The sequence below is a fragment of the Gasterosteus aculeatus genome, chromosome 15 (assembly GCF_964276395.1).
Source record: "Gasterosteus aculeatus chromosome 15, fGasAcu3.hap1.1, whole genome shotgun sequence".
NCBI lineage: Eukaryota > Metazoa > Chordata > Actinopteri > Perciformes > Gasterosteidae > Gasterosteus > Gasterosteus aculeatus.
The window spans coordinates 17,022,059-17,046,587 of NC_135703.1; the positions used below are offsets into that span (position 1 = coordinate 17,022,059).

General features: G+C 44.8%; 2 protein-coding genes across 7 annotated transcripts in view; both read right to left on the reverse strand.

Moving 5' to 3' along the window:
* Positions 1 to 2,228: 2,228 nt before the first annotated feature.
* Positions 2,229 to 10,952, reverse strand: dapp1 (dual adaptor of phosphotyrosine and 3-phosphoinositides). Of its 4 annotated transcripts, none has more exons than XM_078089023.1 (9): positions 10,161 to 10,952; positions 8,768 to 8,890; positions 8,478 to 8,611; positions 7,839 to 7,951; positions 7,291 to 7,338; positions 7,129 to 7,191; positions 6,861 to 6,946; positions 4,699 to 4,746; positions 2,229 to 3,816 (listed from the first exon to the last, which is right to left on the reverse strand). In XM_078089023.1, coding segments are annotated over exons 1-8 (615 nt in total). In that variant the 5' UTR covers positions 10,208 to 10,952; the 3' UTR covers positions 2,229 to 3,816; positions 4,699 to 4,745. The 4 variants fall into 4 exon arrangements, with proteins under 4 accessions (XP_077945149.1, XP_040056057.1, XP_040056058.1 ...); XM_040200123.2 differs by having other exon boundaries at positions 4,699 to 4,786; XM_040200124.2 differs by having other exon boundaries at positions 7,821 to 7,951.
* Positions 10,953 to 12,476: 1,524 nt separating this feature from the next.
* Positions 12,477 to 24,529, reverse strand: part of atp10d (ATPase phospholipid transporting 10D) — a 30,989-nt gene continuing 18,936 nt past the window's right edge. For 2 of the 3 annotated variants that reach the window (XM_040200534.2, XM_040200531.2), the window contains 12 exons: positions 22,519 to 23,203; positions 22,315 to 22,421; positions 21,554 to 21,680; positions 21,303 to 21,487; positions 19,777 to 20,047; positions 18,999 to 19,075; positions 18,632 to 18,757; positions 18,171 to 18,371; positions 15,798 to 15,878; positions 15,457 to 15,561; positions 15,169 to 15,356; positions 12,477 to 13,377 (listed from right to left, as the gene is read on the reverse strand). In XM_040200534.2, coding sequence (XP_040056468.2) covers positions 13,182 to 13,377; positions 15,169 to 15,356; positions 15,457 to 15,561; positions 15,798 to 15,878; positions 18,171 to 18,371; positions 18,632 to 18,757; positions 18,999 to 19,075; positions 19,777 to 20,047; positions 21,303 to 21,487; positions 21,554 to 21,680; positions 22,315 to 22,421; positions 22,519 to 23,203 — 2,349 coding nt within the window. In that variant the 3' untranslated portion in view covers positions 12,477 to 13,181. The remainder of the gene's footprint in view (positions 13,378 to 15,168; positions 15,357 to 15,456; positions 15,562 to 15,797; positions 15,879 to 18,170; positions 18,372 to 18,631; positions 18,758 to 18,998; positions 19,076 to 19,776; positions 20,048 to 21,302; positions 21,488 to 21,553; positions 21,681 to 22,314; positions 22,422 to 22,518; positions 23,204 to 24,529) is intronic. The other variant, XM_040200533.2, reaches the window with a different exon arrangement.

Consider the following 24,529-nt stretch of genomic DNA (forward strand, 5'->3'; position numbering starts at 1 on the left):
AGCATCTTTTAGTTTTACAAAGACAAATGCAATATGACAATGTAGATTACACAGGATGTCCATATCCCTGGGATTTCTGTTTTATTTTGATCAACTCTCAAATTCCCAATAGAATAAATAGGCCTGTCTGTTCCAAGGACCAATGTTTTGGTTGATTCCTTCTTCCTCAGACCAAACTGTGGATGTTTCTGCCTGACAGGGTTTTTTTCTTTCAGCATAATAATGGTGTCCTTCACTTGAATGGACACCTCTCTGGTCCGCATGCTCCCAGCAATCACCTACATGCAAACTCAACAGTCTGCATCAGCTCCAAGTCTTGATCCGCTGTATTTGTCGTGCACTAGCAAGGACACAGGAAACACCTCGCCATCAAACTCTCTGGCTAACAAGTGTATTTTGTCAATTGTCAAGGCTGCTCAGAGTTTCCTTTTCCAGCGACAACATATATCCTGGGATACGGTATCATAAACAGGGAGGTTTTGCGCACGCACAAAGATCTCATTGTACGAGGACCGTCATGTTCTTTATCCTGAGACACACACCTGACCGTCATGAGACATGACTGGTCCAACGTCTTATCTCAGCTGACACGTCATCCACAGATCTTATGGTACAAACAGTCTCATCTGGTTTTGACTAAATCCCTTCTGATTATGACACGACATTATTGCAGTTCTTCCAACAGGCTCTACACTTCAACCAAAGATGGACTGCTTCCGTTTAAATCATTTGGAGTTTTATTTTGAAAAATGGTGTCTAAGTCCAAACACTTCCACACACTGACCACACAGGGTCATGAAAATCAACCATTTTTTAATGTTATTATCATTGCATATGCCTTAAAAGATTTAGGCATTTGGGGTCTTTCCTGTGACATTCTCCCTACAATCTGTGCTGATGTGAAGGTTTCAGGACAGAGGAGGTCGCATGTGTACAGACCGTAAAGCCCTCTGAGGCAAATCTGTGATTTTGGGCTATACAAAATATTATGAATTTAATTTAATGTCAATTCCAGCACTTCCCATTGGCTGTCAAACCTTGTCCATCAAACTGTATGAACTCAATCAAGCCTTTACACATGACAATGTAACACTAGAACACATTTCCTCATGTATGTTACAAGTCGGGTTAATGCTTGTTAATGCATGCAGTGGCTCCTCTTTGTATGACTTGTGCTGTAGTGCATGCTTTCACCACCAGAGGGCAGTGAACTAGTCATCTTCAGCCTCCAACACGACACACACACACACACACACACACACACACACACACACACACACACACACACGCACACGCACACACACGGGTAATGTTGCAGGGTAATGGTCTTATGAACAACTCATTCAGAGCCTCAACTTTTTCACAGCCGGAACTGAGCTTTACAACAGGACTTTTGAGGTAGTACAACTTCCTTTAGGCCACTATGCCGCCACGGTCCCTCACACCGTGTCCACAGTGGAGATGTGTGCTTTCTAGTCAGTTCTGCTGTCTTTGTAGATGTGAATCACCTTCTATTGTCACAGTGACATTTTTTTAATTTAACCCGCCTTAGTTTTTTTATGCACTAGATCAGCGATTCTCAAAGTGTGGGCCGCAGCCCCCTGATGGGCCGCGAAGGTACTGCAGGTGGGCCGCGAGAGGTCATTTACAATAAATAAATGTTTTTTAATTTTCAATTTGTAAAAATTTGACATTAATATAAAAATATGTATGATTCGGCACATTAGTTATGTGAAACATTAGATGATGAAGCACAAACAATTTAAACGGACAGATTAATAAAACAATAAGGCTCTCGCTCCAAACGGCTGCTCTTGTCCGCCTGTCGTTGTTCAACAAACGGGGCGCCCTCTTGTAGTATTAAAGTCAATATACCGCATTTCCGCACTCCAAGGCGCACTTAAAAGGCTTTAACTTCCTCAAAAACAACAGTGCCTAATAATCCGGAGCGCCTTATATATATGGATCAAATGGTTGATCGGTTGATCCATACTGGTTGTACACGGCGCTAAGTTTGATTTTATCTATGGCTCGGAAAGATAATTTAGGCTCCGCTAAGAGCGGACCACTGCTCATCTCCTCCAAGCAACGCGGGACCTGCCCGGCCTCTCCCTCCGCGTTTGTTATGAAGTGAGTGGGTGCAAATGTTACCTCAGCCTGACCCGGGGGTCACCGTCCCCCTCGCAGGAGGGCGGTGGGTCTCAGTCAAAGAAACTTTTCAAAAAATCTTTAAATGCTCATATCAAACTCTGTTTTATTTACTTCAAAAACGTAGTATCTCATCTCTTCGCAGAACTGCTGTCACTTCTGTCTCTTAACACAACACAACCATTTATGTTTTGCATTTTACAGGTTTAAATGACATGCACATACAAAAATAAGAAAAACAAAGAACACGTGCACATGTATAAGTGTGTCAATAAGGATGACTGTATACCTCTTATAATACCCAGGTTACGCCTAAATAAAGCCACAGAGCATTTCTTTAATATGGCTGATTAGATTATCAAAAAGTCTTTGGTCTCACTTATAAGGCACACACTTTGGATATATGGGTCTTCTCTTTCCTATCCTAAACCCTTAATGGTTCTTTGTCCTTAAAAGGTCATATAACAACATTAACAATCTTGCATATTATGCTATCCTCTCAACAGTGTGTTCACACTCGAGAGCTGCTTTGGCTCTTACATCAGGCTCCCTGTTCCTGGTTCGGATAGACTTTCCCTGAGTGCACACTTCATAAAGAGGGGCAGGTCGTTCAGTTTTACTTTTGATTTTCATACCATCAACAACCCCCCCCCATCCACCCGCCCCGACGTCAAACGTTTGACTGCAGTAGCTTATGCGCCTTATAATCCGGTGCGCCCTATATGTGAAAAATGTTCTAAAATAGGTCATTCATTGAAGGTCCATCCATCCATCTTCAAACCGCTTATCCTGCACACAGGGTCGGGGGGGCTGGAGTCCATCCCAGCCAACTTCAGGCGATAGACAGGGTACATCCTGGATTGGTCGCCAGCCAATCGCAGGGCCACACAGAGACACACAACCATTCACACTCACATTCATACATCTACGGGCAATTTAAAGTCCCCAATTAACCTGATCCCCAGAGCATGTCTTTGGACTGTGGGAGGAAGCCGGAGAACCCGGAGAGAACCCACGCAGACACGGGGAGAACATGCAGACTCCACACAGAAAGGCCACTGGGCGGAATCGAACCCAGGACCTTCTTGCTGTGAGGCGACAGTGCTAACAACCACGCCACCGTGCCGCCCTAATTCATTGAAGGTGCCCCTTATAATCCGGTGCCCCTTATAGTGCGGAAAATACGGTAACTAACAATTGTTGTGAGTGGATCGAAGCCTGTTTTACACACATGTCACTGAGCCAGACTGATGTAGGGTGACGAGTTTTTCTTACCCAATTTCACAGAGACCGTCTTGCCACCTGAAATATAAATCAACTTCAGATTTTCAAAATACAACTAATACATTATTTCCTTCTGTTTGAGTAGGAACCAATGGAGCTGAGATCCCCGGACAGGTCAGGTGAGTCAGAAAAGGCCGACAGACACACTCAGACATTGTTGGTTCTGGTCATATACAACATCCATTGGAAAAGAAAAGCAGAGAGTAGACCCTCATGAGAAGTTACACATATTTTATATAGCAAAGCGGTACAGTAGTAGTTAGTTAGTGTCCCACTTTACTGTTCATGTTTGACTGTTCTGTATTCTTCCTCCAGCTGACTTGACTCTTCCATGAACTCGAGGATTCCTTCCATACGCAGTCATTGGCCTTTGAGTGTCTGTGACTGCAAATGAAGAGAGACTCACTGCTGGTTGCGAAAAACACTTGTGTGCACGTCATGAATCAACAAATGATTCTGATTCTTTTCGCTTTGTCTTTATTTTACGCAGGAAAGAGTTCTGCCACAGGGTAGAAAAACGATATGCTCTCGTGCCTAATGCGACTCTTCTGTGTTGCACCTGCTTCAATCATTGGAAGCAACAATCAAACATAAATGCTTTCCAATATATGTTAGATATTTTTAGTTCCTGCACAATGAGCATGGAACAAAAATTGAATTATTATTATTCCCGAATTCCAAGTTTCTACTTCTTCTACAGTATCAGTCTGTTTAGTTTCTGAACGTAACCTGTTCCGGTTGCTGAGGTGGGAGGTCCCGGATCACCGTGCCCACTCCCACTTGTTCTAAATCTGCAACCAACACATTGTCTACAACACTACTTAAGCCGAGACCTGACATCCTGTCCCTGCCGATTCGTTAGCCATAATTTGTATGTGTGCTTGCAGTAGTAAATCAGTCTGCTTGTTGTAGTTGTTTATGTACTTGTTGTCTCTGCCTCTAGTACATTCACCCTGGATTCCCCGTCACTCCTGCCTGGCAACCGGAACCTTCCACCACATCACTTCCTCACCGCATATAGGTATTGTGATTCATTTCTTAACTTTGGATAATGCGGCTAAGCTTCCTTCTCTGCCAGATAGACATCATGCAGTGAAGGTTATGCAGGTCGATGATTATGTGCTTCAACATTTTTCTTGCCAGTACTTTGTAATTTCTCTATTTACAGTGATTATCGTTAATATTTCCTCCAGCAGTTTAAGTTATGGGTAAAATTCCCACTTCCTTCCAGCACTGAGTACCAACACGCAGTCCCAACAAACTCACCAGCTTCCACCTGATGATCTTGATCCACTCGTCTGCCTCCACACCCGTCTTTGCACAGAGATAGAAAGTTCTTTCAGGAAAAACCAGGCTGTGGACATCAGGAGAGCACACATTTTCATCTTTGTAGATCAGTGTGGAGAATGTGGCCAGAGACTTATCAGGCCCAGGATGTTTACCAGACTTTAGTCTGTTTGTTCACACTATTATCAGAAGACAAAGCTGGAGGAGTGTTACAACAAAATAACATATGCAGACTTCCATCTTCCATTTTTTTTGTCCTGATTTGAATAGTTTAAAATAAATAATAATTTGTGATCACATAATTACCAAATGTCTCCTGATTTATGATCCAGTGACCGTTTATTCCACTGTTTACAAAATAAACAGACCCACAATAAAGACACCAGCAGCGGCAGTCATCCAAACAGCCATCTACGGTTCTATTTAGTTAGTTATTGGAATTTGATGGTTATAATAAAGTTTTCCTACAGTTAAATTAGGGTTGGGAATCGGGTAAAGAGCAAACAGTTTGGGAATAGCTGTAGTAGTGTCACTGCTGTAAAGCCATAGTTCATGTGCACTTCTCCCCCTCCCTCTGTTTCATTGGGTTATTTTACTACTTCCACTTCCCCTTTTACATCTCACTGTGGCCACAGACTGCAGTGTTGGAACTTGAGATATGCATTTGCTTTGAAACACATTTGGTCCGTAATGCTCTTATATGCCGTGGGTGTGTTTCTATGCTGGGCTTCTATAATCATGAAGTTGGTAAAATACATTGAACCATAGAACACGTAAACATCTTTCTCTGTAAATATCTTTCTAGAGGGGCTATTGACAGTCGGTAACAACCCCAGTAATCCAGACATAGAAAATAAATTAAATAAATGATAAAGGGATGTGCAAAAAGGAATGGAAAGCCAAGACACAAGCTGTAATGTATAAGTATATAGAAAGAAATCCTGCCCCCTGTCATGCAAATTGATTATCAGGTGGGTCAGTCCCAACTGATTGCAGATATAAAGGCGTCTCATTACCAAGAAACCTCTTATGATGGGTGAAAGCAAAGCGCTGCATTGGTTACAGAAAGAGTTCTAAACTTGTTCCAGTGAGCACTGCGAGGGGCTATAATCTGGAAGTAGAAAACATTTCACCATAAACCGACCACGACCAGGTGCTCCATGAATAATTCTCGTCGAGGATTCCGGACCTGGAATTAACGGGATCAATTGTACAGCAAGTAATGCTCTCCAATGCTGTAGCTGACATGCATGCTCACCACACAGTGCTCTATAGCTGAGGGAAAAGCATGTGGAAGCTTCTTTATAGTTTGCTGCACAACATTTAGACAATTCTGTGAAAAAATGGAAGACGAATGGAACACATCTGGATGATGAAATACAGCTGCTAGAACAGCCCAGCCAATCACCTGACTTGAATCCAATAGAAAATCTATGGAAAGAACTACAAATCTGAGTACATAGAAGAGGCCCAAGGAACCTCCCAGATTTGAAGATTTTGTTCAATTCCTTTTTGTAGAGCCCAAATTTGCAAATCACAAATTCGCCTCAGGGCTTCACAGTCTGTACACATGCAACATCGTCTGTCCCGAGACCCTCACATTGGCACAAGATAAACTCCCCAAAAAAGTGAAACTTAATTACCAACAGGTTTTACTACCAAGTATTCAATCAATTTCACTAAGCATGCACACACTAAATTCCAATTTTAAATCTGGCCACACCTGCTGGCAGTATAATCACAGGAAGAAGGTTGTCAGTTTGAAACCCAGCTCCTGTCATCCACGTTGAGGTGTTTTGGGCAAAATATTTAACCCCAGATTGCCCTAAAGGCTGTGCCATCTCTGTATGAAGGGTGTAAATGGTTACATGGATCTAATTGACAGCTGGAACCTTTCATGGAAGCTCCTGTCATCACTGTGTGAACAGGTGAATGATGACATGTATTGTGAACGAGGTGGTCGCACACTGGGAAAGTGTTTATGAAAATGACCGGAACTAACAGAGACTCAACCTGGCGACTGCTGAGTACATGTGAATTCTTGTCAATTAAAAGTATGACTCATACATGTGAGGTGTTTGCGTTTTAATTTCCACATCTTCGTGTGTATGATGTTAGTGGTGATCCCCGACACCACCTACCAGAAGCAGTTGACTCTGTCCTGAGAGTAGTCAAACTGGACTGCAGAGCAGGCTCTCAGATCCAGGGTCCGAATGGGTTCCTCACACTGCAACAGAGACACGCCGCAGCTTACAGGTACGCACAACAAGCCCGCACAACAAGCCCACACAACAAGTCCCGTCTGCTGTGACCAGAAGCAGCTTATTACAATATTTCCATCCGCATACTGGAGTGAAATATCCAAAGTGAAGCTGAGAAACCAAACACACTGTGTCAAGAGAACCTCACCATTTTGTCTTTGAAGTATTTGAGTTCATATCTGTTCAGTGTGAACCACCTCTGTTTCCAGCTCTGCAACAGATGTGTAGCATCATCTTTAGTAAGTGCTCTGTGTTCACCGCTAACATGCATCCACAGATTTATGGAAGGCTAAAAGCTGATACGTCTTACCTTCACGAACGCTCCCTGTTTCACCAGATAGCCTTCCTTCGTGCCCAGCTGAAAGGAAAACACTTTGTGTTAGTAGAGAAACTGAGTTTTTAAGCTTTTAACCACATCTCACGTCGCTTCATTGGAAAACAATGTTGTTTGGCTCATTAGTGATGGGCTGGTCACTTCGGTTCAGTTCAAACCGCTATGGCTCCCCGCCTCACATGATGTCATGGTTGTTCTGTTCATGATAGGAGATGGTAAAGTCTATCACTGTCAGAGATGGTCTCTGGTGTTTTTTGGGGGGTTTTAAGGCATTGAATGGTTTATGATGTTCCGAAAGTCCAGACATGTAAGTGGCCACTGGTTCTGAAGGTCACCAAATTACTGTTTACAACACACACAGCTCCTGTTGTCTGATGACAAAAGGCCAACAGCACCATTCCTGTTGGAGACTGATATGTGGGTTAGGATTGGGTTCCTCAAAGGAATCCTTCCTGTTAGGTTACTTTGGTCACATGACCGATGTGAGCGTGCAGTAGGCGGCATACCGATGGTGCATTCGGTACCAGATCATTCTCTGTGCGGCCTGTCTGTACGGCCGTGTGAACCCTCACTGACTCGTAGATGGATGGCTCCTCCACACGCCATGGGTACGGGCACTTCAGCACCATCAGGGTTCCTGGTTCAGAGGCAAAGGGCGGGTCACAGGCCTGACTACCTCACAAAAGCACACGGAAGAAATGCAACATCCAACAACACGGGTGTCCTTGGACTTGTGTGGAGTGGATATAACAATGGAAAATCAACAGCTTGAAATGACTGTAGGGTAAATACCTCAGTGTGTTCATACCTTTTTAATTACGCTCACTTGGATCACTAACCCTTTACTGCGTTTTAGTAAATATCTCTCCTTCAGTTCATTGTGTATGCCTCAGTTTATTCTGTATGCTTCCATCAGTTTGTTATTGGGACATTGCGAGCTGGCCGTCTCGCATCTTTTATGTCACTATCATTTTTTTAAGCTTTAATCTACTCTTTACAATTCCAACCTACTGCCTTCTCATATTGTCACAATTGTGAACAAATTTGTAGAAAAATTGATTTCCAGTTTGGCTTCAAAATGGCTCAAAGAATCTTGAATTAATAGATCAAAGGTGTTGCTTCTCTGTATGAGCTGATCGTGTGCTTGCTGAGGTTCGACATACCTGTGTCACTGCCAAGCAGAGGCTGGTTAGCAAAGTGGTTAACAAAGTCTTGAAGGGTTGCAAACTCGTTGAAGCCAAACCTATAACCGTTGTCTTTGCGTGTCACATGAAAATGCTTTACAGAATCCTTCGCCCTAAATACCCAATGACAAACAAACAACAGTTTAACTTGGTCAATTGGTAGTGTTTATTTCTGACAAATGATTACACAATTGGAATGTAGGGTGGTCAATGTTAGGTTACCAGGTTACAAGGTTGTCATTTAGAATGAACATTTCAGACGAACTGACCTGACGGACAGGGCGAAGAAGGAAGGTCCCTTGTTACTGTTTCTGAGAAGATAACTTCCAACAATCCCATTGGACAAGAGAAGGGCCTCTGCAGCATGACGGGACAGATCATAGTGGTACCACCTTCAATGAAATTGACAAGACTCATCTGTAACTCTTCCTCTGCCCAATGAAACTTTGCATTTGCATAACCTCTACTCTGATGAACGAGAGTCAATCGTGATCTACTCCATTTACTTTGGAAAAAGATCTCATCTAAATTGGAACAATCTTTAAAGACCGTGTGACTGACCTTCACAAACTTGCATTACAGCGACCCAGGACGTCAATGGCCCAGACCGATCATTTCCAATACATGATGCAACTACAGTTTGGAGACCCCCACAGCCAAAAGCCATAAAGTCAAACGGGGTCTCTGGACCTTTTTTCTACTCCGTGTTCACATCAGACACGAACACTGACATAAGAAAGAGCAATGTCCGCATGCACTGCATTAAGGTGCTTTGTGAGTATTTGTATCCCAAATAGAGCACAGATGTGATCCGTAGGATCGGGATCAACTCAGATCGACCTTTAGAATGCTCCCCGACTCACTCAGCAAGGCCCAGTCGGACCAGGGGAAACCACGCTGTGGACTATTAACTGATAGTTTGACAGCTGGTGAGGTGGAAGGCATCTGCAGTTTATGAATAGACCAAGTTTAATTAACCCCTTGTGGAGTAGAAACGGGATAAATACGAGAGATGATGAAACATGTCATTTGGATAAACAGACTCAACTATTGGTTGTCAGACAAAATGGGGATGATTGTTGCTGCCAAACACCCTCAAGCAGCTGCAGAGTAAAATTGACATGCTAGAGGGAAGTGAAAGTGCATTATTTGCATAGAGTTGCTGAGGGTGTATAAAAAAAAGCGCCATCTGAGTGTGTAAAGCACGGTATAGTTAACATGCATGAAGGGGCAGAATAGCAGGCCCAGCTAAACCAACTCCCCTCTTTTTCTACTTCACAAATCCTGTTTTAGAAGCAGGTTTACACTCTATCCGACAAAGGTCAGTGGCTCAGTGCCGTCCTGCTGTGAGCTCCATTTAAATTCCTCCAGTTCGCTACATAGTCAAAGCAGATACAATCAGTGTAAAGCATGGCCTCATATTCAAAAGTACTCTATAAAGTATCCAGTTCACGACACTAATACCCAGGAGTTGGTTTGACCGAGACAGTCAACAGTTTGTAAATTCTCTTATTTTCTAAAAGTATCAATGATAAGATCTAGGTCGCACTCCTACGGACGACATCACTGAGATACAGTGTGGTTTGGTTTCTCTATCATGTTCTATCAGACATAGAAAGAGAAAGCTTGACATGTGAAGTAACGCTAGTCCCGCACGCTTACCCCAAAGTCTCCAACTCGTCGACAGACGTATCGCTGTATAGACTCATGTCAGCATGTTCCGACTCAGTCTCGTAGAAGTGAAAGCTGTGCGCAAGAGGCAGACACGCCTAAGAGGAAGTCTGCTCCAGCCTCCGGACACTGCTGCAAAGTGTACTTACAGCCAGAGACAGTGTTTACAGAAGAATATAGTACTCTCAGTATCTCATTCTGTCCTCAATCGTGTATTCTACAATATTGGCACAACCCCAACATTGAAGGAGTCACGCAAGGAGCTTCCATCAACCATCAGACATGCTGAATGGCTTCAAGTGCTACATTCAGGCCAACCGATGGAGAAGATAAAGCTGAAGGCGAACAGCAAGGGGAGGAGCCAGAGTCCGGATCGGCAGCCAGTGCATCGGCAGCGTGTAGGAAGCGGGCGGCTTGGTTGTGTTGGCGCTGCAGAGGAGCTGGGTGCCGGTTGGCTTGAAGGAGATCGTGTCTCCTATTGAATCAATCGGAGTGTTGATTGGACCAAAGTGTCGTTGGGTGTGTAACATGTGGTTTATGTCATCGAGGAATACAGTTGTTGTTTTTTTTAATCTAAGAAAATAATATCCTAACCCTCTATGGCAACACAATACTTTTTTGGACCTTACACTGCCCCTTTATTTAAAAATGTATGTAATGTACGTAATGTCAGCAGATATGTCTGTGTCCAATCAAATGAGGGCTCAAAGTGTTTGTGACCTTTTCTCTTGGGGTGAAGGATTCTTTTATCGCTGCCAAGCTACATGGGACACAGCGCCACAAACGTTTTAACCGGTCTAAATTGAAATGACTTCATTAAAAAAAATGTTTGCATGAGTATGTAAAGAAGTATCTTTGATAGTTTCATTACACTTATTTCTTTACTAAAATTGTTTCTTTTGTTCCATAGCCAATTTTTTTGCTTTACCAACTACTGATATTGAGAGGGAATGGAATGGACCCAGGGTTGGCGTGGTGGTTCGCACTGTCGCCTCACACCAAGAAGGTCCTGGGTTCGCCTCTGACCCAGTGGCCCTCTGCATGTTCTCCCCGTGTCAGCGGAGGTTCTCTGTAGGTACTCCAGCTTCCTTCCACACTCCAAAGACATGCGTTGGGGATCAGGTGAATTGGTGACTCTAAATTGCCCGTAGATGTGTGGACGTGAGTGTGAATGGTTGTTTGTCTCTGTGTCGTCTTGGCTGGTAGCCGGTCCATGGAGTACCCCGTCAAAGTTGTCTTCTCAGTCAGTGTGTTTACATGATGGTATAATTCAAATTTTTGCTCGGTCGGACTATGCTCTCTTATGGCAGTGAACAAATCCAATCATTGGCCGAAAGCATGTCATATCCGATACGATAGGTGGCGCTGTTTTCATTACAACTACTGATACAGCCATTTCTGCTTGACCTCTTCACCACGACCAACAACAACCAACAACATCAACATTAGGAGAAAGATGGCGAACGAAGAGCAAGGTGAAGCTACATCCCTCTACTATTTTTGCATGATGTTAATATGAGCACAGCGAATGGCGCTATTGGCTGATTTGATAACGGAGAGAAGACGCCGTCGGGATCTCAAGCACGCGCAAAGACGCAAAGTCCAGTTCCTCATCCGATTCACCGTTACATGCCGCAATAGTCGAACTATCAACTGGATCGGATCGAGTTATCCAGGCGTGTTAGTCGGATCGTAGTCGGACCGCACATAGTCGGACAAAGGTCATCATTCGATTTCAGTCCGACTAAGCCAGTTATTCGAATCCATGTAACCACGCTGAGTGACTCATAAGGATTATGAGCACAATGATCTCATTGTACGGTCCTCGTACAATGAGATCATTGTGCGTGCGCAAATCCTTCCTGTTTACCTTATCCCAGGATGTGTGTGGTGGCTGGAAAAGAAGACCTTCGAGTAGGCTTGGCACATGACTTGTATGTGTGTCAACACGGTCTCCTGTTAAATGTCCTGATTTTACACCGGTGTCGAGTATTAATTATTCTAACATTAATTAGTGTTGTCAAAATGAACTCTTTTCGGGGGTCATGCAGTTTATGGTTTATATTGTATCAGGGAGCCCAAAGCTCCCCAAATATGGGATGAAATGTTTTTTAATTTTTGGAATAATGTTATTGACATTAATAATGAGGATTTGGTTTCATACTTGCTAATAACCAAACGCGCTCATAAACCATGGATAACATTGCTGTTATGGAATTTTAGCTGCTGGACAGCATTTCTATTCCAGACTACGTTGAGTGGAAAACACAGCGTCCCTCTGCTGGGGTGGTTAATGTTTTGAAGACGGATGGTTAAAGTATTTATTTCAAAAGGAGTCATTACTGCAAAATCCCCAACAAACATGGCAGTCAGTTGTCTAGTATCAACAGAATTATGGTCACGGATCATGTGTTAAGAATAATTTACAACCAGTCTTCGTCATTTTCTACCTGTGGAATATAGAATGAGTTTGTCCATTTGGTTGTCTTCCATTCCAGGCATACATCCCCTCATTTTTTGTTTTCACCAGAAACCGGAGGCTACTGGGGACGTTTTCTTTGATTTGATCCGACTTTACCTGAGATGCAGCCCAACGTCAGAGTTAGCTCCACGCTGTAGCATGTCATGTTCTTCACTTTGTTCGTTGTTGGATGTGCAACTAATTATTGGCACAATCACCACTGCAGTAAGATGCTCGTTGTGAGAGTTGTGAGTGTCTGAAGATTAATAAAGTCATGATTTCATGATGTAAAAAATGGTCTCAATGAAGTTTGCGGATTCTGCTCCTGCAAATCCTTGATAAGATATCGAACAAATGTTCAACTTTCAAATTCCGTCCCTGAGGAGAACATCCAACAGCTTAATTATTAGTTCCTTATCACTTCTTTGGCTGTTGACATCTCTCAGCACAGCAGATACGTAGCTGGGGAGTGGAGCGATGAAAAACTTGTCTGCATCAGCATGTCCACTTTTAGGTTATTCTTCTTACGGGGTGTGTGTGTGTGTGTGTTGTCAGGAGACCACTGAGGCGGCGCTGGGCTCGACGCCGGGGTTGTCGGCACACAGTAGCAGCTTGTTGGCTCTGGGATGGATCAGGTTCCAGCGCTGCATGTTGCTGCGATACGTCTCCGAGTCCACTTCATCCATCCCAGCTGATTCCAGAACAGCAGAGGGGTGCACGGTGTTGTACAGCGCTCGTAGAAACAGCCTGCAGAGGACGACATGCAGAGCAGTGTGAGGCAGTCCTCCAAAACGATGCATGAGGTCTGATAGTAACTTAGTTTTCTTGGTGTCTGCATTTTGATTTTTAATTGGCAACAAAATAATCTGTATTCTATTATATCTCCAATTAGTTATTTCAAATATGATGATAAAATGCAGGTGAATATGTTATGCCCTACTATTGTTTCCCTCCTGCCACAGACCGGTTAGTACGCTGCAGCAGTCTGATGAGAAACAGAAAAACCTGCTGCACGCGGTCACGTGATCTTTCTGATCCATTCTGATACTTGCTCCTCCTTCACTACTAACTATGTTAGGGATCATTTGAGATTCAAGTAGCGATATCAGTACCTGTACAGGCAGCGTGAGCAGACACACTCTGTGATGAGTACAGGTATTTCACTGACTGACGTAAACCCACAAAAACCCATGAAACCCACGTTGTTTGATGTTTAAAGGCACTAGAAGTTGTACTCGGATGTGCATTTAAATCTAAGCTAGAATCCAAATGAAGGAAGGAAACACAACTTAAAAGATTAACAAAGATTATGAAAGAGACGATGGACGTAACGGCTTCTCGGCTGTATGTGTCTCATCTCGACCTCACCTTAGGACTTCTCTTTAATTGGCATCAATTTCCACTACAGCAGGCTAAACGAGGAGCGCCCACATGCACAACAGCAATAGACCAGCACACATTGCATTACAGTTTAATGAGCAACGTAAACCCAATAGACAAGTTTCCTGAGTGAAATAGGCGGGCCGCCATTGGCCTTTCACTCTGCCAACGACTTCCGGTTGTGTCTGCCAAGCACTTCCGGATAGCGAGTTAGCGTCCTTTGTTAGCATGCAGAAAAAGTAAACTATGGATGGTGTTACACGCCGACACGGCTCCGGGACATATTGTGCTGTTCACGGTTGCAACGACTCGTGACGATTGCTGAATGTTTGGTCGGAAGGATAATATATTTTTCATAGAAAAAAAAGTAAGTTAATACCTTCATCCATTCCGAAGCTATTAATAGATATGTCAGGGGTGCGCACTTTGACGCTCGTCAGTCGACTTTGACGGGTTAAATGCTTTTAGTGCAGGCAGGCTAGAGGGGATTACTTTTTCTTTTTATTACTCTTCGTGTTCTGTTATATATTAACACACGGATACATACAAACATCTTAATACAAGCATAAGATGGGCTAACGTACCTTCCAAAGCACGGCGGCTGCATGGCTACAGGTACAGCCTGCAGTCGCCACATCTCCCGTCTTGGTAACCAAAACCCAGGCGTTATGCGCTGAATTGTTAACGGACTGGCTTGGTTGAACATCGGCCGTTATATGCCCATATCGTGTAAAAGTACACAGCCCACTTTGTCAGAATGGAGGTACTGAAACGCCTCTGAGCTTTTCAGGTTATTAATTGCATTCCCATCCACCGCCATGGAATCAATAAAATAAGAAAAGATCTTGGATGTTGTGATGCTGGGCCATATCGACATGTTGTCCGCCCATGATGTTACCTTACTTGGATGCGGAATGGTCAAAACACCATTTTTAACAAGATTTTCGGTCGAATGTTGCCATTCCAAAGCCATTTTTACACCACTACTCAGCCTGCGCCGGAAGTTCTTGGCAGAAACAGGAAGTAAACCGGAAGTGCCCGGGAAACTTGTCTATAACAACAAGAAAGCAGCTGTATTCTTTTTGTAGATTGAAGGCCTTTCTGCCCCATTCTGACTTCAAGAGCAATGTGTAAAAGGTGTAGTTTGAGGGTGTGTACCTGGGTAACAGAGCCATCACAGTAGTGACAACACATATGACGTAGAAAAGAGGCTGGTTCATCTCGAGGGTCTCCACCCCCACAGGGTTGGTGGGGGGGCTGCAGGTCACACAGAACAAACTGAAGAGCAGCACAAAGCCAAAGTAGAGACCGCCACTGAGCACCAACACCAGCACATGAATCCACGTCTGCAAAACAGAAGCGGTTTCCTTAATAGTGATACAAACAGTAACAACTCCTGTCTGGACTCACACACAAACAACCGATGGAATTAGCAGTTGGTCTTACCAGAGTGTGACTCTCGATGACTTGGTGCAGCAGGATGATGAGGAGAGCTGAGGCGTTGATGGGAGAGCCGAAAGACAGAACACTGACGCTGGAACCTGCTAGAGCCTAAGACCACAACAGAGCTCCATTGGAATGGGACCAAGTGTATGAGCAGGGTCTCAACTATGAGACAAGACATGTGGTGCCCTCTAGATAAGTCTGTCAGTCAGACAGTGCAGTGTTAGAGTACACATGCTGCTAAATTAGCAGGCGACCACTCATATAAACAGCATTGGAATAAATATAGTGATGCAGGAGCTAGGTGACAGAACTGAAGGATGCGAGCGACGCAGTGTACTTACAAAGTAAGGCACAAAGAAGCAGATGAGGCTTTGGTAAAACGCGTCCAGGACTGTGATCCAGAACATGTAGGAAACATAGACCTGCAGAGAATATACTCACTTAGTCCTTCTAAATCAGATCAGAAGCGTGATTATTGCCATGTTACACATACAAGAATTGTATGTAAAATGAGATAAAAATATACACGCCAAAATGAACAGATAAGTGCCTTAAAACACGTATGTATTGAGATGTATCTGCGTCATGGGGATGTTGGGTCTGGGTCAGTGGTGATAGCTGTTCGGCGGGGTAATTTTATAAATGTACAATTATTAGTGTTACAAATTGCTTATTTGTCACAAACTGTCGTGTTGTAGTGTTTTACCCTGTTAAAGAGCGTTTGCTGTGGGTTATTAATTGTCCTAAAATGTTATAACCATGACTCAATCTCTGGACAGGTAACACAAGTAGCTCTGACCGCTACGCGCTTAGCAATAGGGTGTAAAATTAAATTCTGTTGCCTGCTGAAGAGCAACATCAGTTGTTACGGCTGTGTACGGTTCGGTTGTCAACAGTGTTAGCGGGAGGTCATGGTCCTGATTGACCGCAGCTTTCTGCCAGAGGGAAGGGGCTCAAAAGATCTGTGTCCGGGGTGAGGGGGGTCAGCTACAATCTTCCTTTGCCGCCTCAGAGTCTTGGAGGTCTTAGAGGGACGGCAAATTGCAGCCAATCACCCTCTCTGCAGAGCAAATGACACGCTGCAGCCTGCCCTTGTCCTTGGCTGTGGCTGCAGCGTACCAGACGGTGATGGAGGAGCAGAGGATGGACTCAATGATGGCCGTTGTCTTTGGCAGGTTGAATTTCTTCACCTGCCTCAAAAAGAGGCCCAGGAAACTAAAGGAAAGTGATGACACGGGTATCACACATAGGGCCAGGTGGGGCTGCGTTCCTTCAGAAATCTACAACCGCCAAGACACACTGTCTTTAGAGCGTTGAGCTCCAGGTTGTTCTGGCTGCACCACGACACCAGATTGTCAGACTCCCACCTGTAGGCGGACTCATCTCCACCAGAAATCAGTCCAATGAGGGTGGTGTGATCAGCAAACTTAAAGGACTGGTGGCTGGAGGTGCAGCTGTACAGAAAGAAGAGCAGTCCTCACTTCTAAACGCCTGATCCTGTAGCAACTGCAACAGTCTCAGTTGAGCTGTGAACCACGGTTACAAGGAGGCGTAGTAACAAGCAGAACATTTTTGTTAAATTTCCAGAACCTTCCCGGAAACCAAGGAAAGTTAAGCTCGGGAATTTTGGCCATTTTTTGCAAAAGCATATATGCAGGGCAGCTGGACCCTGGATGCAGATAATAAGTGCATAAAACGTTGTGCTGTTTTTGAACGAACTGCAAGAAACCAGACATCATATCTATATCCCACTGACTGGAGACTGGTGTGCTTTCAGGGTCCGATCGATGCTGCGAGGTGCGTCTGCTCCCGCCGACATGTTTGGCAGAGCGCCTTGAACAACTAGTATGGATCAACCAATTAATCCATATATAAGGCACTCCGGATTATAAGGCGCACTGTCGTTTTTTGAGAAAATTAAAGGCTTTTAAGTGCACCTTAAAGTGCGGAAAATACGCTAAGTGCCATTATAAGTACAATTTAAGTGCTATAATTTGTTAGTGTTTTTAGTCAAGGTAGAGTCTGAAGAGGTGTGTCTTTAGTCTGAAGATGTGAAGGCTCTCTGTGGTCCTGGTGTCTTCAGAGAGCTCGTTCCACCATTTAGGAGCAGGACAGCAAAGAGTCGTGATCTAGTCGAGTGTTTTGCTCTCAGTGAGGGAGGATGGGGGGGGATGTCTGGGGCAGGTTGGTGAAGCTGTGGGGGGATGAGTCAGGACATTGTCTATCGAATCTGCAGTAGAACTCGTTCAGCAGCTGGTCTGCTAGGCAGAGGTCATTCATGGAGAGGGGGGGGGGGGGTTTGGGGTGTAGTTGAGGTGTGGGTGGGTGTGAGGTGTTTGAAGCCTCTCCAAACCGAAGCAGTCACTTGCTGAGAGCTGTTAGTATCTCCGAGTACAGTCGTAGCATCTCTCATCGCCTTGCTAAACCTGTATTTTGACTCCTAAATGCCTAATCCTTCTGCTTCTCCTAATTATTCCACATGCAGTAATTGAGGGATCTTAAACTGGTGGACTTTTAAGAAGATGATAACTGGTTGAGATCTGACAAAATAATATTGATATGATCCAGGATCTCAGAAGAGCTTAAACTTCATGTTTTAAAAGGTTCTCCTTCTTTAGGAATAATGATATCAAAAAAAGAATGACTAATGAATAAAGAAAAACAGTAAAGAATATCCGCCGTGATGCAGCTTGGTGTGAGTCGCATGGAAACACCTTGGAGGTTTGCACCTGGCGATAGAGTTCAGGCAGCTCCATCAGAGAGTGAGCAGGCGTGTCTCTGTCCAGGACGCCATACACGAGGGGAGGAATGGAGGTGAAGATCAGATTGAAGAGGATGAGCACCCAGGCATTGGTCATGACGCTCCCAGAGAAACCACAGAAGAACTGATACCAGAACAGCAGATTCACATACATCTGTGGACAGAGAGAGAGGGAGAGACAAACCGACAGACAGGCAGAGACTTCATCAGTTACACAGCTTTGCATGAAGGGAATCTTATTTTGTATAAGAGGTAACAACCAAAATTGAAACAGCAGCTGACTGCAGTTCACATTCTACAGGTGAGTAGGAATTATTGTTGCTTGGCCTTGTCTGGCCTTGAGTGTTAAAGCCACCGATACTTAAATCAAGCTATTTAGTAAAACAGTCCCACACACAGAAACAAAACTCGTACCACATTCTTGTAGATGAAGTAGAGGATCATGTTGGCGAGACGAGAGTAACACCAGTGGCCGTGCACAAGCAGCAGCTTCCTCAGGTGTTTAAACCTGGAGATAGCAAAGTCACTGGACATCACAGCCTGGGGAAAGACAAATCGGGACGTGAATATGACCCAACAAAGCTCTGGTGATTCAAAAGGAGTACTACAATATCACATACGTGCAACTAGAATATTGCACGGATGTTAATATGGCCACAACCTACTAGCTGCATCTTGTGACCTTGTAGTGATGTAGTTACAAACCTTACTGCACTGTGGAACGTGTCCTTGGATTTTACCCCCAACGAACATGAAGTAGAAACGATGTAAGTGTCATTACCTGCATGCCCCCCTGACCCGATATCCCAACGCCCACAGCAGCCATCTGAATCATGCTCACATCATTGGCTCCATCACCTGGATGAAGTATGTACAAAGTACATTGCATAATAAAAGAGTTGTATTTGTCAAGCAGCCATTAGCAGGTGTGACCATAACTGCTCCCTCCATGCAATCCAATATAGTTTAGTTTTGGGAAATTAAATGAGTCCCAAGTTAGGGAGCTACAGAATCATCAGAGGAGCCCTTCATATCAGCTACAGAGGAGATCATTCGAAGTTTATTGAAAGCAAACAGTCAGTCCAAAACAGAAAAATGTTCACGCAAGATTCAATACTGGGGAGATATGATCAAGTAGTTTTTAAAAATGACAGGGAAGAAGCTTGTTTAAAGCCTCCCGCTGACATCTGTACCAAACCACATACTGTAATAAGGTCATTGCTACCAGCACGCAAGGCCTGATTAATACAAGCCTGTCTCAGGCCAGGGGGAAAGTATGGACTGCCTTACACCTGAAATGTGCTAATGGGGAAAAAATGAGCTAATAAATAGATTCAGGAAGGTGTTGGGGGAGAATTTGTTGAGGTGCAAATTGTTAATGTCTCGAGAACTCTGGGTGTAACCTTTCTTGGAAAATTCGTGACCTGACCTTTACACAACAGCATCCTGATGTTGAAGACAGGTGCCTTGACTGATCCATATCATGTTTTCCTCTGTCTGTCTTATATGATTGACTAGGCCCCATTAAGGGGGGGACATCTGTTTACACCTAATCTTACCTACAGCCAGGGTCATAACCCCGAGCTGGTCCTGGATCAACTGGACCACCTTGCTCTTCTGCAGTGGGGTGGACCGGCAGCAGATCACTGCCTTGCATCTCCGGCTGAGCTCCAGGAAGTCGCTCCTCTGCTCCTCCTGCAGGGCCCATTCCAGGGTCAGGCCATCAAGAACCAGGATGAAGCCTGGGGAGGATTCTCCAGCAGGACTCGAACTGTCCTCACCACACTGCTCTGCAACTTTGAGCTCGTCCAGTAGAGCTGCATATGCATCCTGACACGGGAGAGAACCCTAAAATTACTGATGCGTACATTTAAATTCTAGATGACTTTAGCTTCTCATGATTACCCCCGACGGCTCTTAGCTTCAAAATCAAATTTAGACAAAACGAATTACCTGTAGCACCAGTATGTCTCACTCACAAGATTCCAATAACTGGACGCATTGCTCTTAATGTGCCGGTAATGATGGTAAACGCTCCACTACGGTCACATAAAGGTGTCGTTTGTGTTTTGACAACGTTTTATTTCATAATTCCGACTTTCTATCCCCTTTCTGTAGTGCGGAAATGGGCTTCTATAGTTGTGTGAATGCGTCACTCCAGCCAATCCAAAGACGGGGTTTGTAACCAATCAGGTGTAGAGACCATGGTGACTGGCTCCGCCCCCTCACTGTCAAAAAGAACAACAGCGAGCGCGTAGAAAACTCCTTAAAGCACGAGCAGAGACTAACCTCGCGAGCGAGGAAGTTCACGCTCCGCGAGCGAGCAAATCTCTCCCGCGGGACGGACTTTTGCTCGCGGATGTTAGTTGTGGAGGAAAATACAGGACAAATGTGTCCGTGATGAAAAGCAGCAGTGTGGATGCACGGGGCAATAAAGTCTATGATACATAAATAAAGCAACCAGTGACTTCCACACACAGACGTGACTCTCTAGGTCGTCTTTAACAAAACACGTGACTCCACCTGTTGTTCTGGAGGCGAATCGCTCTGCAACACACGCAAGACTTTACAACCAGGAAGTGAAACCAGTGCGTAAAGACGCAACGGTGCGTAAAGATGAAGACGCAGACGCATGCGGCAGCCGTAAGAAACACCCCTGGTGTAAACCGGCCGTGTCACAGACGTCTGATTGAGCGTTTAGTACTAGCAGAATGACGACAGGAGACTTAAATGCACGCTAGCCATGGATCGGGATAAACAAGCAGAGAGGGACACAGAAACTTGTCACTTTCTGTTCGCTGGTGCACTTTATTTTAAATTTTTTAACATTTTTAACTTTAACCGTTATTCCATTTTTAAACTAACCCATAGCCTTATACTACTAACCCATAGCATTATATTTTATTTTATTCCTTGTGCACTGTTGTGCTGTATGCTGTTATGCACCAACCGCCAAGTCAAATTCCTTGTATGTCTGACATATTATGGCAATGAATGTTTCCTGATTCCTGATGCTGAACAAAGGCATTGCTGTAGATAAACGTGAACTTTTTAGGAAAGAGCTGCAATCCCGTTAGCCGCTGACCTTGCTCCCACAGTCGGCTGTCAGCAGTCTGTCGTTGGGACCGAAGAGTTTGCAGGCGTAGGCGACGTTAATGGCCGTCTCTTTTTTATCTCCAGTGAGGATCCAGACTTTGATCCCGGCCCTCTGCAGCGCCTCAATGGTCTCTGGGACCTCCTCCTGCAGTCGGTCCACGATCCCCGTGGTGCCTGTACACACGGGGTCTTGTAAGTGGTGTTGCTGTGATCTGAAAGTGGTCCTGTGTCAGTTCCTACCGAGCAGAGTGAGGTTGGTCTCCAGTCTCTGAGCGGCCTCCAGCAACAGCTCTTCTCGGTCCTCGATGCTGCTCTCTGCCAGTTGCTGTCCTTTCAACCAAGCCTCATACTCCTCCTCCTCCAGGACCTGCTCAGACACACACCGGGAATCTTCATGTCATTACACACCCTACATTTGCATTTTTTCAAATGTTTCTAAATAAAATACCCTCTAGCACTGCTCTGTGGACACAAGAAGAAGAATACTTAAAGGACGGTGGTGAAATGCAGTCGAATGATGTACTGGCTTTAAGTTATGGACTTTCTGTTCAATGATTGTTAACTTGGTATAAAAAAGCACAAACCTCTAATAGTTTGTTGCACAAGAAACCGCTACAATATCTATGTATTTTAATTGTAAGACGGTAAAGTCGTACATGAAAATAAGGTATGTTGGTATTCTAAATCTTAAAGTACTATCCATATTATCCAGCCAGAGTATTTCTAACTGAAAATATCTTGTTATTCGTTGTGGAGTCTGGGTAGGCTTAAAAGAAATCTAGAACAAAATACAAATGCAGTTAGACCTGAATCGTATGCATGATTCACAAATGGTAAAGTTACACTGCACATTACACCGAGTACAACCCATGCACGCCCATTCGTTCACAATCTAACCCAACCTCTCGACCACACCCGCTCACGTGCCGACGGCCCGCCCATCCACTCGCTGTAGCCTGAGCCACAGCCCCCTCCATCACACGGTCAAAAGCTAGCGTTACCTTTTTAGCGATGCAGAGGGTGCGGAGGCCTTCCCTGGCATAGCTGTCCAAATGATTTTGGGTCTGTTCTCGGATGTGATTGTAGAGCTCTTGAGCCGGCTCTGAACCTGACCAAAACCACACGAGGGTGAGCCGACAAACATTTCTGATAATATTATTATTATGTTTCAAATGTTCTTCACCCATATGCGTTCTGTTAGTCACCTTTAGGTGTCTGGTCCATGATTACAGAGTCAGCTCCCTTGGTGTAAACCACCACCTGCCCTGTGAGCGGGTGGCGGACCACCACTGACATCTTTTTCCTGTTGGAGTCAAAGGGAAGGATGTGGAGCAGCTGGACAGCCAACGGTCCCATTCCTGGTAGCTCCACCAGCAGGCCCTCTGCAGACCGTCCCCTCAGGGTGCAGCGGTATGCATGTGCTGCATGGACCAGGGCCGCCTCATCGGGACTCTCTGCCTCGTACAGCAGTTCGTCATCAGGGTCTCGCTCACAATCCACTTCTCTGGTCAGGTCCTCAGCGACCTCCCCAGCCCTATCAAGGTTTGTCCTTGCCCCTTTGAAATGATCTTCTGTCTCGCTGTCCTCTGTCTTGGAAGCATCTCCTCCTTCCTCTCTGGTGGACATGTCCACTTTCAGTCTGGAGTTGGTGGTCTCCTGGTAACTTTCTTGGTCTGGTTCTGACCCATCTGGGGTGCTGTTAGCAGGTGTGGAGAAGCTGAAGGAGCCGGTTTTACCCCGGCCAAAGAGCCTGCTGGCGAAGCTGTGAGGTCGGCCCTTGATCTGGGGAGGAGACAGGCTGGAGAGTGCAGAGAAAGGAGAGAAGGTGAGGCGCTGAAACATCAGCTTGATTTCCTCCAGGGACTTGAGAGGTGTTTGCGTGTCAGGCACCTGCAGGGAGGAGACATACAAATGACATTTAATACCAGTTATTGTATTTGTACCAAACCTTTCTTGATGCAGCAGTCACATTTCACATGCTAAAACCAGCTCACAAGGAGAAAACAGCCTTTGCAGCAAGTGAAAGGCCTTTTCAGGTCACCGTTTTAACATTTGGGACGCACAGAGCCCCTGCGACCTTCCAATGGCTCATGGACCAGGTGCTGTGACCCCACTAGGGCTGTCCAAATTGCTCAAAGATGACGTTTGAATATTTGCTTTAAAACACATATTCGAATATCTGGTTGCTCATTAGACACGTCAATAACAGGAAAATTAATACAACGAGACATAACTACTTATATTAATAAATTAGCTATACAATAATTTATACGTGTAATTTAATAACATATTACCTACACAAAAATGAGTAAGTGATGAAGTAAATATCTACCTATCTATGGAGCGTGGTTTGTGATCTTTTTTTTCGGGGTAGTGTTGTATGAGAGCGTGTTGTGGTGGTGTCGGGTTCACAGAGTTTTTTATGGCGGCAAATCACAGTCATTCGATGGGTGCGCGTCCGCGAGCGAGCACAGATCTCGCAGATGTTTACGCGCGAGATTAGTCTCTGCTCGCGCTCAAAGGTGTTTTCTACGCGCTCGCTGTTTTTCTTTTTGACAGAAAGGGGGCGGAGCCAGTCACCATGGTCTCTACACCCGATTGGTTACAAACCCCGTCTTTGGATTGGCTGGAGTGATGCATTCACACAACTATAGAAGCCCATTTCCACACTACAGAAAGGGGATAGAAAGTCTAAATTATTATTACATTACAGGTGATTTAGCAGACGCTTTTATCCAAAGCGACTCACATTACACTTTAAACCCATGGCTTTTTCACATTTTTGCCCAGGGAGCAATTAGGGGTTAGGTGTCTTACTCAGGGACACTTCGACATGGAACATTGGGCAGCCAGGAATCAAACCACCAACCTTGTGCTTCCCAGCACACCTTCTCTAACCCCTGCGCCACGACGTCCCCATTATTATGAGATGAAACGTTGTCAAAACACAAATGACACCTCTCTGTAACCGCGTCCGCCTCTTGTTTGTGGTTGGTGCAGTCAGGCAGCGCGTGCTGCTCGCCGCGCTAAGCGCCAGCATGGATCTGCACAAGCTGACCAGAAAACACGGCGTGTTTTGGGTGTTCGGCGGAGGACTGCAGCCTGGTGGTGGGAGAGCTAGTCGGTCACATCAGCGTGAAGTCCGCTGCTAGGATGAACAATGCTGTGGTCATTTTCTTAGATAGCATAAATAAAGTAAACACTCCTGGTAGAGTG

Bases quoted from the DNA above. Each gene is read 5' to 3' on its own strand.
- dapp1 (XM_040200122.2), bottom strand. From the start codon at position 10,207: ATGAGTCTATACAGCGATACGTCTGTCGACGAGTTGGAGACTTTGGG. The intron at 7,339-7,820 runs GTATGCCGCCTA...TTTTCCTTTCAG, and splicing joins TGGTACCGAATGCACCATCG to CTGGGCACGAAGGAAGGCTA. The intron at 4,787-6,860 runs GTAGGTGGTGTC...TGATGTCCACAG, and splicing joins GACAGAGTCAACTGCTTCTG to CCTGGTTTTTCCTGAAAGAA.